Source organism: Oncorhynchus keta, chromosome 30 (genome assembly GCF_023373465.1).
Source record: "Oncorhynchus keta strain PuntledgeMale-10-30-2019 chromosome 30, Oket_V2, whole genome shotgun sequence".
Classification (NCBI taxonomy): Eukaryota; Metazoa; Chordata; class Actinopteri; order Salmoniformes; family Salmonidae; genus Oncorhynchus; species Oncorhynchus keta.
Genome location: NC_068450.1, coordinates 30,815,592 through 30,831,477, shown reverse-complemented (window position 1 = coordinate 30,831,477; position 15,886 = coordinate 30,815,592). Strand labels below are relative to the sequence as shown.

The following is a 15,886-nucleotide window of genomic DNA, read 5'->3' as shown; positions in this document are numbered from 1 at the left end:
AGAGAGAGCGAGAGAGAGAGAGGGATAGATGGAAACACTCTAAATATAATTTAAAAACAGAGAGAGCGAGCGAAAGAGAGAGGGAGATGAAAACACACTAAATATAATTTAAAAACAGAGAGAGCGAGCGAGAGAGAGAGGGAGATGAAAACACACTGTCCCACACTTACATAAAGACGGCTACGGTATATTAGCAAAGCACAAAGTTCTTGCTCCAGCTGACAGGAAGTGTGGGCCATGAACTGTATAAAATAATTATACATAAAACTACAGTCATATAGCTACAGCAGAAGCCATAGATTACAGGCAACATCTGCACTGAGCTAAAGGCTAGAGCTGCCGCTTTCAAGGAGCGGGACCCTAACCCAGAAGCTTATAAGAAATCCCGCTATGCCCTCCGACAAACCATCAAACAGGAAAAGTGTCGTTGTAGACCGGCTCTGAAGCTCGTCGGATGTGACAGGGCTTGAAAACCATTACAGACTACAAAACGAAGCACAGCTGAGAGCTGCCCAGTGACACAAGCCTACCAGATGAGCTAAACGACTTCCATTCTTGCCTCGAGGCAAATAACACTGAAACATGCATGAGAGCACCAGCTGTTCCGGAAAACTGTGTGATCACGCCCTCCACAGCCAATGTGAGAAGACCTTTAAACAAGTCAACATTCACAAGGCCGCAGGGCCAGACGGATAACTAGGACGTGTACTGCGATTATGCGCTGACCAATTGGTATTTTCAAACTTCACTGACAATTCAACCTCTCCTTGTCCGAGTCTGTCATACCAACATGTTTTAAGCAGACCACCACAGTCCCTGTGCCCAAGAACACTAAGGTAACCTGCCTAAATGACTACCAACCCATACCACTCACGTCTGTAGCCATGAAGTGCTTTGAAAAGTCTGGTCATGGCTCACATCAACACCATTATCCGGGAATCCCTAGACCTACTCCAATTTGCATACCGCCAAAACACATAGACAGATGATGAATCTCTATTGCACTCCACACTGCCCTTTCCCACGTGGACAAAAGGAACACCTATGTGAGAACGCTATTCATTAACTACATTTCAGCGTTCAATACCACAGTGTCATCAAAGCTCATCAATAAGCTAAGGATCCTGGGACTAAACACCTCCTTCTGCAACTGGATCTTAGTCTTCCTGTTGGGCAGCCCCCAGGTGATAAGGGTAGGTAACAACACATCCACCACGCTGATCCTCAACACAGGGGCTCCTCAGGGGTGCGTGCTTAGTCCCCTCCTGTACTCCCTGTTCACACATGACTACACGGCCAGGCACACCATCATTAAGTTTGCCTATGCCACAACAGTGGTAGGCCTGATCACCGACAACGACGAGACAGTCTTTAGGGAGGAGGTCAGAGACCTGGCTGTGTGGTGCCAGGACAACAACTTCTCCCGCAACGTGATCCAGACAAAGGAGATGATTGTGGACTGCAGGAAAAAGAGGACCAAGCACGCCCACATTCTCATCGACTGGGCTGTAGTGGAGCTGGTTGAGAGCTTCAAGTTCCTTGGTGTCAACATCACCAACAAACTAACATGGTCCAAGCACACCAAGCCAGTTGTGAAGATGGCACGACAAAACCTATTCCCCCTCAGGAGACTGAAACGGTTTGGCATGGGTCCTCAGCTCCTCAAAAGGTTCAACAGCTGCACCATCGAGAGAATCCTGACTGGTTGCATCACTGCCTGGTATGGCAACTGCTCGGCCTCCAACCGCAAGGCACTACAGAGGGTAGTGCGTACAGCCCAGTACATCACTGGGGCCAAGCTTCCTGCCATCCAGGACCTCTATACCAGCTGGTATCAGAGGAAGGCCCTAAAAATGGTCAAAGACTCCAGTCACTCTAGTCATAATCTCTCTGCTACCACATAGCAAGCGGTAGCAGAGAACACCTAATCAAATGGCCTGAACACCTAATCAAATGGCCACCCAGACTATTTACATCACCCCCCACCCCCCTCTTTTAGACCGCTGCTACTCTCTGTTGTTATCATCTATACATAGTCACTTTAATAACTCTAACCGGTGCCCCTGCACATTGACTCTGTACAGGTATCCCCTTGTATATAGTCTTGCTATTGTTATTTTACTGCGGCTTTAATGACTTGTTATTTTTTTAAACTCCACTGTTGGTTAGCGACTCGTAAGTAAGCATTCCACTGTTATATTCGGCACATGTGACTAATACAATTCGATTTGATTGAGCAATAAACAAGCCAAGAATAAAGGTTCAGTCTGTTCCCTGCAGTCAAGTTGGATACAAATCACAAACATTTGCTGACAAATTCCAACTTTTAAAATAATTTTAACTCTTCAAGCAGTGCACCATAGGAAAGGTCTGCACTTTAAATGGCTCTGTTGTTCCTGTCAGCTATTCTCCGTCTGTAATGACTAATAATAGTTCATCATTTCGTGGGTGCCTATATTTGTCCTGTTTAACACATGCACAATTGTGCATAATATAATAATATCTGTGATTTGGAAATGTGTTTTTTTGCATATCCCAACTCTCCCTGAGACACCCTCTAAGTGTGTGTATGTATACGTGTGTGTGTGTTTGTGTGTGTCTGTCCCCCTCAGTTTACACACTAGTATCCGGAGCCAGTCTGGCAGGTTGATTAACACACTGCTGGGCCACGCTCCCCTGCTTTGGGAAAGCTGCCCATACACTACACTCTGTGTCCCTGGATGCTTCCAAACAGGCTGGAGTATACATTATTATGGCTTAGATGATATGAGCCCTGATGGTACTAATGTCTCATGATGTTTCAATATAGGATGATCAACCATAAGGTCAGATAAACATGCATACGTTTATTGTTGAACTGTGTGTGTATGAGTGTGTGTTTGTGTGTGTCAGTCTCTGTGAGTCCCGGGTAATGAAGGGAGAGTTGATGTGGTTTGACATTTAGCTGAACCACTTCTGGTATGAGAGGGATAAGCACTGAGACAGGCTCGATAGTCTGATATTTACAAACGCTACCAGGCCTTGGGACACACACACACACACACACACACACACACACACACACACACACACACACACACACACACACACACACACACACACACACACACACACACACACACACACACACACACAAGATGTGTGTGCTGTATCACTGATCCAATGCTCTCCCTGAATTGTCTAGATTGAACCTAAATCCAAATCCTCCAGATGTTGCCCATCTTCCCTATTATCCCCAGTGTATTTACACCTGTGTTCTCTGTTTGTCTGTTGCCAGTTTGTTTTGTTTGTCAAGCCTACCAGCGGTTTTCCCCTTGCACCTATCTTGTTATAGTTCCTGTTTTCTAGTTTTCCTGGTTTTGCACATTTCTGCCTGCCCTGACCCTGAGCCTACCTGCCATTCTGTACCTTGTCACACCACCCTAGATTATTGACCTCTGCCTGCCCTGACCCTGAGACTGCCTGCAGTTCTGTTCTTTATGGACTCTGATCTGGATTACTGACCTCTGCCTGCCCTTGACCTGTCGTTTTGCCTGCCCCCTGTTCTAGTATTACACTTTTGTTACTTTGACACTGTCTGCATCTGGTTCTTCTCCTGAAACGTGATACAAAGGTACTCATTACTTTTTGAATGCTTGGCAGGACAGGAAAATGGTCCAATTCAAGCACAAAGTACATCCCTGGTCATCCCTACTATCTCTGATTTGATGGTGTCACGCCCTGACCATAGAGAGCCCTTGGTTCTCTATGGTGTAGTAGGTCAGGGCGTGACTAGGGGGTGTTCTAGTTTAAATGTTCTATGTTGATGTTTCGTATGGTTCCCAATTAGAGGCAGCTGGAAAATCGTTGCCTCTAATTGGGCATCATATTTAGGTAGCCATTTTCCCACCTGTGTTTGTGGGATTTTGTTTTGTGTTTGTGCATGTGCACCACTACTTTCGTTATTGGTTCATTGTTTAAAGTTTCACCGTATTAAAAATGTGGAACTTCCATCACGCTGCACCTTGGTCCATCTTTAATCACGAGTGTGACAGAATATCCCACCAAGCAAGGACCATGCAGTGTGTGACGGAGGTAAAGGAGTTTTGGACCTGGGAAGAAATTATGGGAGGTTGTGAGACCCTTCCTTGGAAGGAGACACCAAGGAAGGTGGAAGGGGACCGCGGCCACAGAAACCTTAAGATTCTTTTGGGGGGCATTAGGGGTGGTCGGCGGAACAGCGGAGATTGGAAGAGTGGGTCCTCAGTCCGCTGCCATCTGTGCCAGCTCCCCGTACTCACCCTGAAGAGTCAGAGACCGTCAGGGAGGCGATGGAGAAGTTGGGAGAGAGAGAGATGAGAGAAATGTTATGTAGGTGTGTTCTGCACGGCATCCGACCTGAAGTGCGTGTCACCAGTCCGGTGCCACCTGTGCCATCTCCACACACCAGGCCTCCAGTGCCTCACCCCAGCCCGGTATTTCCGGTGCCAGCTCCAAGGCCGGAGCCTTCCTCTCCGCTGATGCACAGTCCAAGCACGGCGTCCAGTCCTGCTCCAAGGCCTGTGCCTTCCTCTGCGCCGGTGCCCAGTCCAGGCACGGCGGCCAGCCCAGCTCCATGGCTGGAGCCTACCTCTGCGCCGATGCCCAGTCCAGGCACGGCGTCCAACCCAGCTCCAGGGCCAGAGCCCTCTGCGCCGGTGCCCAGTCCAGGCACGGCGTCCAACCCACCTCCAGGGGCGGAGCCCTCCTCTGCTCCGGTGCCTAGTCCAGGCACGGCGTTCAGCCCGGCGCCATGGTCAGATCCGGGGTCTGGGGGGGCTACGACCTGCACCGGAGCCGCCACCGACACTAGTCATCCCCTCTAACCCCCCATTTGGTTTCATATTTTGTGGCCAGAGTCCGCTCCTTTGGGGGGGGGGTACTGTCACGCCCTGACAATAGAGAGCCCTTGGTTCTCTATGGTGTAGTAGGTCAGGGCGTGACTAGGGGGTGTTCTAGTTAAAATTTTCTATGTTGGTGTTTTGTATGGTTCCCAATTAGAGGCAGCTGGTAACCATTTTTCCCACCTGTGTTTGTGGGATATTGTTTTGTGTTTGTGCATGTGCACCACTACTTTCACGTTTTGTTATTGGTTTATTGTTTTTGTTTAAAGTTTCACTGTAATAAAGATGTGGATCTTCCATCACGCTGCGCCCTTGTTCTGCTCACTACGACGATCGTAACAGATGGACTCACTAAACACATGCTTCGCTTGTAAATGATATCTGAGTGTTGGAGCTTGGCTGTGGCAATCTGTTAATTAAAAAAATAGAAAATATGGCCATCTGGTTTGCTTAATATAAGGAATTTGAAATGATTTATACTTGTACTTTTACTTTTGATACTTAAGTATATCTTTTTTGGTATCTTTACTTTTACTCAAGTATGAAAATTGGGTACTTTTTACACCACTGATGCTCTCATATAAATACTGGCATGTAAACTAAAACAAAATGTAATGTTAGTCATTTACAACAGTGTCAAGCAATGCAGTCAGGTTGCAGTCCTGGTTAGGGTTTCTCACCTTTTTGACCTCATATTTAATGGCCAGTTTGACGCGTTCGAGGCAGGGCCGGTTGTTTCCGCTGGGCGGGGCATTGTCCACGTCACCGTTCAAGATGGCCTCCACCTCCTCTGTGTCTCTGCACTGGTCCAACACCCCCACGACAAAGTCCTTACACTGCATGGACAACTTCCTGTAGTCATTCTATTGAGAGAGAGAAAGGAAGTGAGGGGGAGGTTGAATGGTGGGAGGATAGAGATTGTGGCCGAGAAAGGGACACATGAAAATAGCAAGGATGGAAAGAGAGGAGAGAAAAGGGGAGAGAAAAGGAAAGAGACATGAATCAAATTTATTTACATAGCCCTTCTTACATCAGCTGATATATCAAAGTGCTGTACAGAAACCCAGCCTAAAACCCCACATAGCAAGCAATGCAGGTGTAGAAGCACGGTCGCGCGGAAAAACTCCTTAGAAAGGCCGAAACCTAGGAAGAAACCTAGAGAGGAACCAGGCTATGAGGGGTGACCAGTCCTCTTCTGGCTTTCCTGGGTGGAGATTATAACAGAACATGGCCAAGGTGTTCAAATGTTCATAAATGACCAGCGTGGTCAAATAATAATAATCACAGTAGTTGTCAAGGGTGCAACAAGTCAGCACCTCAGGAGTAAATGTCAGTTGGCTTTTCATAGCCGATCATTAAGAGTATCTCTACCACTCCTGCTGTCTCTAGAGAGTTGAAAATAGCAGGTCTGGGACAGACAGGTAGCACGTCTGGTGAACAGGTCAGGGTTCCATAGCCGCAGGCAGAACAGTTGAAACTGGAGCAGCAGCATGGCCAGGTGGACTTGGGCCAGCAAGGAGTCATCATGCCAGGTAGTCCTGAGGCATGGTCCTAGGGCTCAGGTCCTCCGAGAGAAAGAAAGAAAGAAAGAAAGAAAGAAAGAAAGAAAGAAATAGAGAATTAGAGAGAACCTACTTAAATTCACACAGGACACCAGATTAGACAGGAGAAATACTCCAGATATAACAGACTGACCCTAGCCCCCCGACACAAACTACTGCAGCATAAATACTGGAGGCTATTAAAGAGCAACTGAAAGATATGAACAACTTCTCTGATAGAAAACAGTCTATGTGGAATCAATATTGGGGGAGGGGGGTTCTACTAAGTTATATGGAATTGTTTTAAGAAGGTCAAACTAACAATCATTTAGCTATTTGATTTGAAGTGTTAAAAAAAATTGAGAAAAAACATTTGATGAAACATTATTTTTGGCCTTCCTATTAGCCCATACAAATGCATTGACTAACAGATTCACTACATGCAACAACAGATAGTCCCCCCAAAATACAAAGGACGTTTGTTTTGAGTGTCTGTCCTTTATCTGAGAAACATAACAAAGATCAGGAAAAATGTGTTATTTTTTTGGGACATGTGTTAACCCCTTATCTTTGGAACTAACCAGTGTCCATATATACTCCAGTTATTTGTTCAACTGCTACCAGGGGACCTTCTGATCAGTCTTCTGAGGCCTGTGGGCGCCCTAGAGTAAAACCCACATGTACGTGTTCGTGAGTGTCTCACCTTTACACAGATGGGTCATAGCCCAAACTGCTCAGACGCTACAGACAGAAGTTGGCAGATCAGCTGTACCAACTTCAGACAAGTCCCAAGATGCTTGTGGGGGTCATAGAGAACACACACCATCGTGTTAGTGAGAGGTCATAATAGTTTCTAGGCCAAACCGTTCGGACGCTCCGGTAGAGTAGACCACTCTGGCTTGGTCACCTTTCACCGCAGATGGTGTTACATAGGCGGATGTTGTCGATACAATGCAAAACAACAGATATCTCTAGTTTAAACTGACAGATTTTTATGGGTAATTTTTGTTATGTTTATAAGATTTCCGCGGGGTGCGGACATCGACCTTAGAGTTAATGGGATCATTTTGGTCATAAAGTCAGACTTCTCCAAAAGTGAGATCTGCAAGACCATTTGGAAAAGATTGTATGTCACATAATGAAAGGTACTGAGCTTTCCTTGGGTTGTGTTCATTTAAATCCTTCCCACAGCTCGCAGCACCAAAGTAATCATTCATTTGGAGTGCAGCTGCACACGACCCAATCATATTACCCATGGGCAATTTGGTTTGACATCTGATATCCATATGTGGGGATAGTAAGGGACCATCAGTAAATGACACAATGTACATGCAACAATATTTTTAAATGTCAATAGCTGAAAACGTCAAGAACATTTCAATGACTTAAAAACCTCTAACCAACTCTAAATTGTAAAAATTAAACTACAAATATTGAAAGCATTTAATAAGATAACTAAAAGATGTGCAACATGAAAATATTGTTCCATTTACACTGTGCAATTTATTGATGATCCCTAACTATCCCCATAGATACACTATCCAAAGTATTACCAACTTTGCCACGGTCACCCATGGCTGACTGAAACTAATTGGGGGAAAAAGTTAACTAGCTTCCTAGCTAGCCTAGGCTACTTCCAGAAACAAGACCTGGTTAGACGGTTTCTAGATGGGGGAGTGACTATTTGGGTTTCCATTTTGGCATAGTGAAAGTACAAACACTTCCCTCGTTACAACACACACACAAGAGACACGCACGTCAAAGCACACCTCCAAGACTCAAATATTTCTCTCAGTCGCATTTCCTAATGAGGAAAATTGAAACCAAGGCTAAATCAGGAATTTCAGCCCCCCCTTAAAGGTGCAGAAGATAAGGAGAAGCGAGAGATGAGTGGTAGAATGTTCCTGTGTAGGGAGAGAAGAGAGAGATGAGTGGTAGAATGTTCCTGTAGAGGGAGAGAAGAGAGAGATGAGAGTGGTAGAATATTCCTGTACAGGGAGAGAAGAGAGAGATGAGAGTGGTAGAATATTCCTGCAGAGGGAGAGAAGAGAGAGATGAGAGTGGTAGAATATTCCTGTACAGGGAGAGAAGAGAGAGATGAGAGTGGTAGAATATTCCTGCAGAGGGAGAGAAGAGAGAGATGAGAGTGGTAGAATATTCCTGTACAGGGAGAGAAGAGAGAGATGACAGTGGTAGAATATTCCTGCAGAGGGAGAGAAGAGAGAGATGAGAGTGGTAGAATATTCCTGTACAAGGAGAGAAGAGAGAGGTGAGAGTGGTACAATGTTCCTGTAGAGGGAGAGAAGAGAGAGATGAGTGGTAGAATGTTCCTGTAGAGGGAGAGAAGAGAGAGATGAGTGGTAGAATGTTCCTGTAGAGAGAGAGATGAGAGAGATGAGTGGTAGAATGTTCCTGTAGAGGGAGAGAAGAGAGAGATGAGAGTGGTAGAATGTTCCTGTAGAGGGAGAGAAGACAGAGATGAGTGGTAGAATGTTCCTGTAGAGGGAGAGAAGAGAGGGATGAGAGTGGTAGAATGTTCCTGTAGAGGGAGAGAAGAGAGAGGTGAGAGTGGTAGAATGTTCCTGTAGAGGGAGAGAAGAGAGAGATGAGTGGTAGAATGTTCCTGTAGAGGGAGAGAAGAGAGAGATGAGAGTGGTAGAATGTTCCTGTAGAGAAGAGAGAGATGAGAGTGGTAGAATGTTCCTGTAGAGGGAGAGAAGAGAGAGATGAGAGTGGTACAATGTTCCTGTCCAACTAGTGTTTGTATAATGACTTGACTAGCTGTTGGAAAACCAGGTGCAGCTCTAGAGACAATTTCACAGCTTTCTGCTCTGACATCACACTCCCCCCCTCCTTCTCTCCCATCCCTTCATATTGTGCCATCTCTCTTTCACATAAACATTTTGATTTATTTTCCAAACACTCCCTCTCCCTCTCTAAACCACAAATATCTCTTCCTGTATCTCTTCCTATCTCATTCTTATATTTCTCTGCCTCGTTCATCCATTCACCCATTGCTCCTTCTTCCATCCTTCCATACTCCCGCCTCCTTATGTGCTCCCTTGAACCCCACAGAGCTCTGCAGGCCAGTGCTTGAGGTCCCTCAGATATGCTAACACACACATAAACACTCATAAACAAAGAACCACACACCCACAAATTCAAGCTTGACACATGCACTCAAACCCATGCGTGTGGACATGCACATGCGTGCACACAACAAAGAATCCATCAGTGTATTTCATTTGCACGAAAACATACTAAATCTGCCAACCAATGGACCAGGACCAGTCAAAATGGTTTGTCGAGCTAAATGTTGACAGAGACTGAAATGCATATTTTTAATATTTTTTATTGAGTATAGGCTTTCTTTTTTTCACTCTATAATTTAGGTTGGTATTGTGGAGTAACTACTATGTTGGTGATCCATCTCGGTGTCCTCCTATCACAGCCGTTAAACTCTGTAACTGTTTTAAAGTGACCATTGGCTTCATGGTGAAATCCCTGAGAAGTTTCCTTCCTCTCTGGCAACTGAGTTACGAAGGATGCCTGTATCTTTGTAGTGACTGGGTGTATTGTATTGAGGTAATTAATAACTTTACCATGCTCAAAAGGATATTCAACATCTGTTTTTTGTTTTTTTGACCCATCTACCAATAGGTGCCCTTCTTTGTGAGGCATTGGAAAACCTCCCTGGTCTTTGTGGTTTAATCTGTGTCTAAAATTCACTGCTATATCAGCACCATATCACCAAGTAAAACTCTCAGTATGTTGTCTATCACTAGCAGCACCATACCACCAAGTAAAACTCTCAGTATGTTGTCTATCACTAGCAGCACCATACCACCAAGTAAAACTCTCAGTATGTTGTCTATCACTAGCAGCACCATATCACCAAGTAAAACTCTCAGTATGTGGAAATATAATTGGTGAATAAAGGTGACTTGGATTCTGATGAAGAGGATTTTTAAGCCTTGAAACAATTGAAACATTGATCATGTATGTGTGAATTAAGGTGATTCTGATTCATTGATACTGAGTGTGTGTATGCATGTGTGTGTGTGTGTGTGTATCTGTCTGTCTGTCCTGTCCAGGGGCACTACAGGAGAGCGATGGACCTGTCTAGCCGGTCGGGGGACAGACAACGCCAAACTAATGTAAGATGAATGTGGGACTTGTTACAAATGATCTGCATCAAATTCACAGCATCAAAAGGAACACACATCTAACATTATGACCCTAGTCTTATCTCTACCATTGACACATCGTCTGCTACAATCCCTATCCCTAACATTAGGACCACATTGTGTGTTGTCCCTACACCTTAACCCACTTGGACAATACATGACACCTTGTCAACATCACCCGGGACAACAGCGTAGCCTTGTGGTTAGAGTGTTGGACTAGTAACCGAAAGGTTGCAATTTCGAGCCCCGAGCTGACAAGGTACAAATCTGGCGTTCTGCCCCTGAACTAGGCAGTTAACCCACTGTTCTTAGGCCGTCATTGAAAATAAGAATTTGTTCTTAACTGACTTGCCTAGTTAAATAAAAAAAATAAAAACAGGGCTGATACTGCACACAAACACTGCAGAGGGCAATGACATCACTGGTGGCAACAGCACCTTAGATTCATAATGTCCTTCCTTTCATTGAAATAGAGGTTAGAGAGAGGGAAAGATAGAGGGAGGTTAGAGGGAGGAGAGAGTGAGAGGGAGAGAGATGGAGAGAGATGGAGGATGAGAGGGAGGTTAGAGTGAGAGTGAGGGAGATGGAGGATGAGAGGGAGGAGAGAGTGAGAGGGAGAGAGATGGAGAGAGAGGGAGGAGAGAGTGAGAGGGAGAGAGATGGAGGATGAGAGGGAGGAGAGGGAGGATGAGGGGGAGGAGAGAGTGAGATGGAGGATGAGAGGGAGGAGAGAGTGAGAGGGAGACAGGGAGGTTAGAGTGAGAGGGAGGTTAGAGTGAGAGGGAGAGAGATGGAGGATGAGAGGGAGGTTAGAGTGAGAGAAGATGGGAGAGGGAGGTTAGAGTGAGAGGGAGAGAGAAGATTGGAGAGGGAGGAGAGAGAGCGAAACAGGTTATAATGAATGTGTAATGAGAGACATGGAGCGTAATAGAACTACGTCCCCCAGGAGACTATTTCTCATTTACAGACAGACAGCTCTAGTCACGACAAATGCCGACCCAAGCACCCGTCTGGACTGTACCCTTCTCTTCCCTTTACCTGACCCCCCCAATGCCAAAATATTCCCCTCTGCCTCACCTCCCTCCCATAGCTTCTGGGCTTAAATCATGTTCCCGTCCTTGTGGCTGTATATCCCACACTGCAGCATGAAACTCAAGACCCAATTGTGTGCTGTTAACATGTTAACGTGTGTACAGTATGAGTGTATACAGTGCCTTGGGAAAGTATTCAGACCCCTTGACTTTATCCACATTTTGTTATGTGACAGCCTTATTCTAAAATTATTCTACATTTTTATTTTTAACCTGTTTTTACTTTGTCATTATGGGGTATTGTGTGTAGATTGATGAGGATAATCTTCTTATTGAATCCATTTTAGAATAAGGATGTAACGTAACAAAATGTGGGAAAAGGGGTCTGAATACTTTCTGAATGCACCTGGCGTATGTTTCTGCATGCATATGTGTGTGTAGAAGTAGTGAGTCAGAAAAGCAAACCAGCCTCAGTCCTGAGCCAAAGACTCATAGCAGAGAAGATCAATCGCAGAAAATCTCTCTCTCTCTCTCTCTCTCTCTCTCTCTCTCTCTCTCTCTCTCTCTCTCTCTCTCTCTCGCTCTCTCTCTCTCTCTCTCTCTCTCTCTCTCTCTCTCTCTCTCTCTCTCTCTCTCTCTCTCTCTCTCTCTCTCTCTCTCTCTCTCTCTCTCTCTCTCTCTCTCTCTCTCTCTCTCTCTCTCTCTCTCTCTCTCTCTCTCAGATACTGCTCTCTGTTCCTACACACCGTAGAAAGTATCAAAGCATACCGCTGATTATTGTGTGACTTCAAATCAGTTCTGGAGAGTCCCATTGTTGTGTGTGTGGTGTATGGTGTCCACATCAACACCAAACTAGAATGGTCCAAACACACCAAGACATTCGTAAAGAGGGCAAACAAAGCCCTCAGGAAACTAAAAAGATTTAGCATGGGTCCTGAGATCCTCAAAAGGTTCTACAGCTGGAACATCGAGAGCATGACTGGTTGCATCACTGCTTGGTATGGCAATTGCTCTGCCTCCGACCGCAAGGCACTACAGAGGGTAGTACGTACAGCCCAGTACATCACTGGTGCTACGCTGTCTACCATCCAGGACCTCTACACTAGGTGGTGTCAGAGGAAGGCCCTGAAGATTGTCAAAGACCCCAGCCACCCCAGTCATAGACTGTTCTCTCTGCGACCGCATGGCAAGCAGTACTGGGGTGCCAAATCTAGGACAAAAAGGCTTCTCAACAGTTTTTACGCCCAAGCCATAAGACTCCTGAACAGGTAATCAAATGGCTAACCGGGCTATCTGCATTGTGTCCCACCACCCGCCAACCCCTCTTTACGCTACTGCTACTCTCTGTTCATCATATAGGCATAGTCACTTTAACCATATCTACATGTACATACTACCTCAATCAGCCTGACTAACCGGTGTCTGTATGTAGCCTCGCTACTTTTATAGTCTCGCTACTGTATATAGCCTGTCTTTTTACTGTTGTTTTATTTCTTTACTTACCTTTTGTTCAACTAATACATTTTTTGCACTGTTGGTTAGAGCCTGTAAGTAATCATTTCACTGTAAGGTCTACCTGTTGTATTCGGCGCACGTGAAAAATAAACTTTGATTTGAAGTGTTCTGATCTCTCTCCTGAAACTCGGTCTCTAGTGTGTGTGTTTTCTGTTTAGTGTGTCTGTGTGTGTGTTTGCGTGTGTGTGTTGTCTTTGTTTTGTGTTCCATCATCTCTCACCTTAAACTTAGTCTCTATGTTAGCCAGTCTGGCCTGTTAAACTCACCTTAAACTCAATCTCTATGTTAGCCAGTCTGGCCTGTTAAACTCACCTTAAACTCAGTCTCTATGTTAGCCAGCCTGGCCTGTTAAACTCAGCTTAAACTCAGTCTCTATGTTAGCCAGCCTGGCCTGTTAAACTCAGCATAAACTCAGTCTCTATGTTAGCCAGCCTGGCCTGTTAAACTCAGCTTAAACTCAGTCTCTATGTTAGCCAGCCTGGCCTGTTAAACTCAGCTTAAACTCAGTCTCTATGTTAGCCAGCCTGGCCTGTTAAACTCAGCTTAAACTCAGTCTCTATGTTAGCCAGTCTGGCCTGTTAAACTCAGCTTAAACTCAGTCTCTATGTTAGCCAGCCTGGCCTGTTAAACTCAGCTTAAACTCAGTCTCTATGTTAGCCAGCCTGGCCTGTTAAACTCACCTTAAACTCAGTCTCTATGTTAGCCAGCCTGGCCTGTTAAACTCAGCTTAAACTCAGTCTCTATGTTAGCCAGCCTGGCCTGTTAAACTCACCTTAAACTCAGTCTCTATGTTAGCCAGCCTGGCCTGTTAAACTCACCATAAACTCAGTCTCTATGTTAGCCAGTCTGGCCTGTTAAACTCACCTTAAACTCAGTCTCTATGTTAGCCAGTCTGGCCTGTTAAACTCACCTTAAACTCAGTCTCTATGTTAGCCAGTCTGGCCTGTTAAACTCACCTTAAACTCAGTCTCTATGTTAGCCAGTCTGGCCTGTTAAACTCACCTTAAACTCAGTCTCTATGTTAGCCAGTCTGGCCTGTTAAACTCAGCTTAAACTCAGTCTCTATGTTAGCCAGCCTGGCCTGTTAGACTCACCTTAAACTCAGTCTCTATGTTAGCCAGCCTGGCCTGTTAAACTCAGCTTAAACTCAGTCTCTATGTTAGCCAGCCTGGCCTGTTAAACTCACCTTAAACTCAGTCTCTATGTTAGCCAGCCTGGCCTGTTAAACTCAGGTCTCTATGTTAGCCAGTCTGGCCTGTTAAACTCAGCTTAAACTCAGTCTCTATGTTAGCCAGCCTGGCCTGTTAAACTCAGCTTAAACTCAGTCTCTATGTTAGCCAGTCTGGCCTGTTAAACTCAGCTTAAACTCAGTCTCTATGTTAGCCAGCCTGGCCTGTTAAACTCACCTTAAACTCAGTCTCTATGTTAGCCAGCCTGGCCTGTTAAACTCACCATAAACTCAGTCTCTATGTTAGCCAGTCTGGCCTATTAAACTCACCTTAAACTCAGTCTCTATGTTAGCCAGTCTGGCCAGTTCGTTGCTGAGCTCCAGCGAGGTGAATACAGGATCCTCACTAGACAGGGACAGGTAGGCAGCACTGGCCAGCCCTTTATAAGCGTTCATCCTGGAGCGGGAGTGGCTGAATGAGTCCCTCCTCTGCTTCTCTGCACACTCATTGCACTTACAGAAGTAGTCGTGAGGCCTCTCAATGCGGGCCCCCTTGGTGAGCAGGATATGTACAATCTCATATTCCTGACAGTGTGCTGCTAGGATGATAGGGGTGACGTCGTGAGAAAACCGAGTCCCGTCTTCGTCGTAAGCGTAAAAATCGTCATCCCGTAGCTCCTGTTCAAGGGGACTCAGAGTGAGCCGCAGCCCCTGGCTAAATGCCGGGTTCCCTAATATGGCTTCCACAATACGCACATAGCCTTTAGATATAGCCAATAGGAGCCCGTCACCCACTCTGGCTTGCCCCTCCTTCTTTAACAACAGCTCAGTCACTTCCAAGTGTTCGTTTCCCACCGCCAGCTGCAATGCATTCTGGCCCATGTAGTCCACACAGTTGAAGTTAAGGGTCTTGGACTCCTCCAGCATCTTGCGAACCACTGGGATGTTGCCGTACTCGGCGGCATCAAGGAAACCCTCTTCCTCGGGTGTCAGGGCCGAGCCACGCTCGTTAAACATGTAGGCGGGTCCTCGCACGGCTTGGCGACGCCCCTTCTCCCGCACTGTGGTGTGTCTACGATGCATGGCTTCCACTCTAGAGAAGGGGGAGGAGGGAGGGAGGGAGGGCGAGAGAGAGGGGGAGATAGAAGAAATGGTTAAGCAAGGGGTATCCCTTTCCTGCTGTCAATAACCAAAAGCCTCATGGGTGGAAGGTTCATATTTTTCACAATTTCATTATTATTAAAGTTTAAATGGAGAGAGAGAGAGAGAGAGCAAGAGAAAGACAGAGAGAGAGAGAGAGAAAGACAGAGAGAGAGAGAGAGCAAGAGCAAGACAGAGAGAGAGAGAAAGAGAGAGAAAGACAGAGAGAGAAAGACAGAGAGAGAGAAAGAGAGAGAGAGAGAGAGAGAAAGAGAGAAAGAGAGAGAGAGAGCAAGAGAAAGACAGAGAGAGAGAGAGAGAGAAAAAGAGAGAGAAAGACAGAGAGAGAAATACAGAGAGAGAGAGAAAGACAGAGAGAGAGAAAAGAGAGAGAGAAAGACAGAGAGAGAGAGAAAGAGAGAGAGAGAGAGAAAGACAGAGA

The 15,886-nt window shown here is 45.7% G+C and overlaps 1 protein-coding gene across 2 annotated transcripts in view; it reads right to left on the bottom strand.

The window, feature by feature from the left end:
* Window positions 1–15,388, bottom strand: part of LOC118363960 (short transient receptor potential channel 7) — a 60,716-nt gene extending 45,328 nt beyond the window's left edge. For both annotated transcript variants that reach the window (XM_052488222.1, XM_052488224.1), the window contains exons 1-2: window positions 14,635–15,388; window positions 5,543–5,725 (exon numbers count right to left, since the gene is read on the bottom strand). In XM_052488222.1, the coding sequence (XP_052344182.1) occupies window positions 5,543–5,725; window positions 14,635–15,387 (936 nt within the window). In that variant the 5' untranslated portion in view covers window position 15,388. The remainder of the gene's footprint in view (window positions 1–5,542; window positions 5,726–14,634) is intronic.
* Window positions 15,389–15,886: the final 498 nt, after the last annotated feature.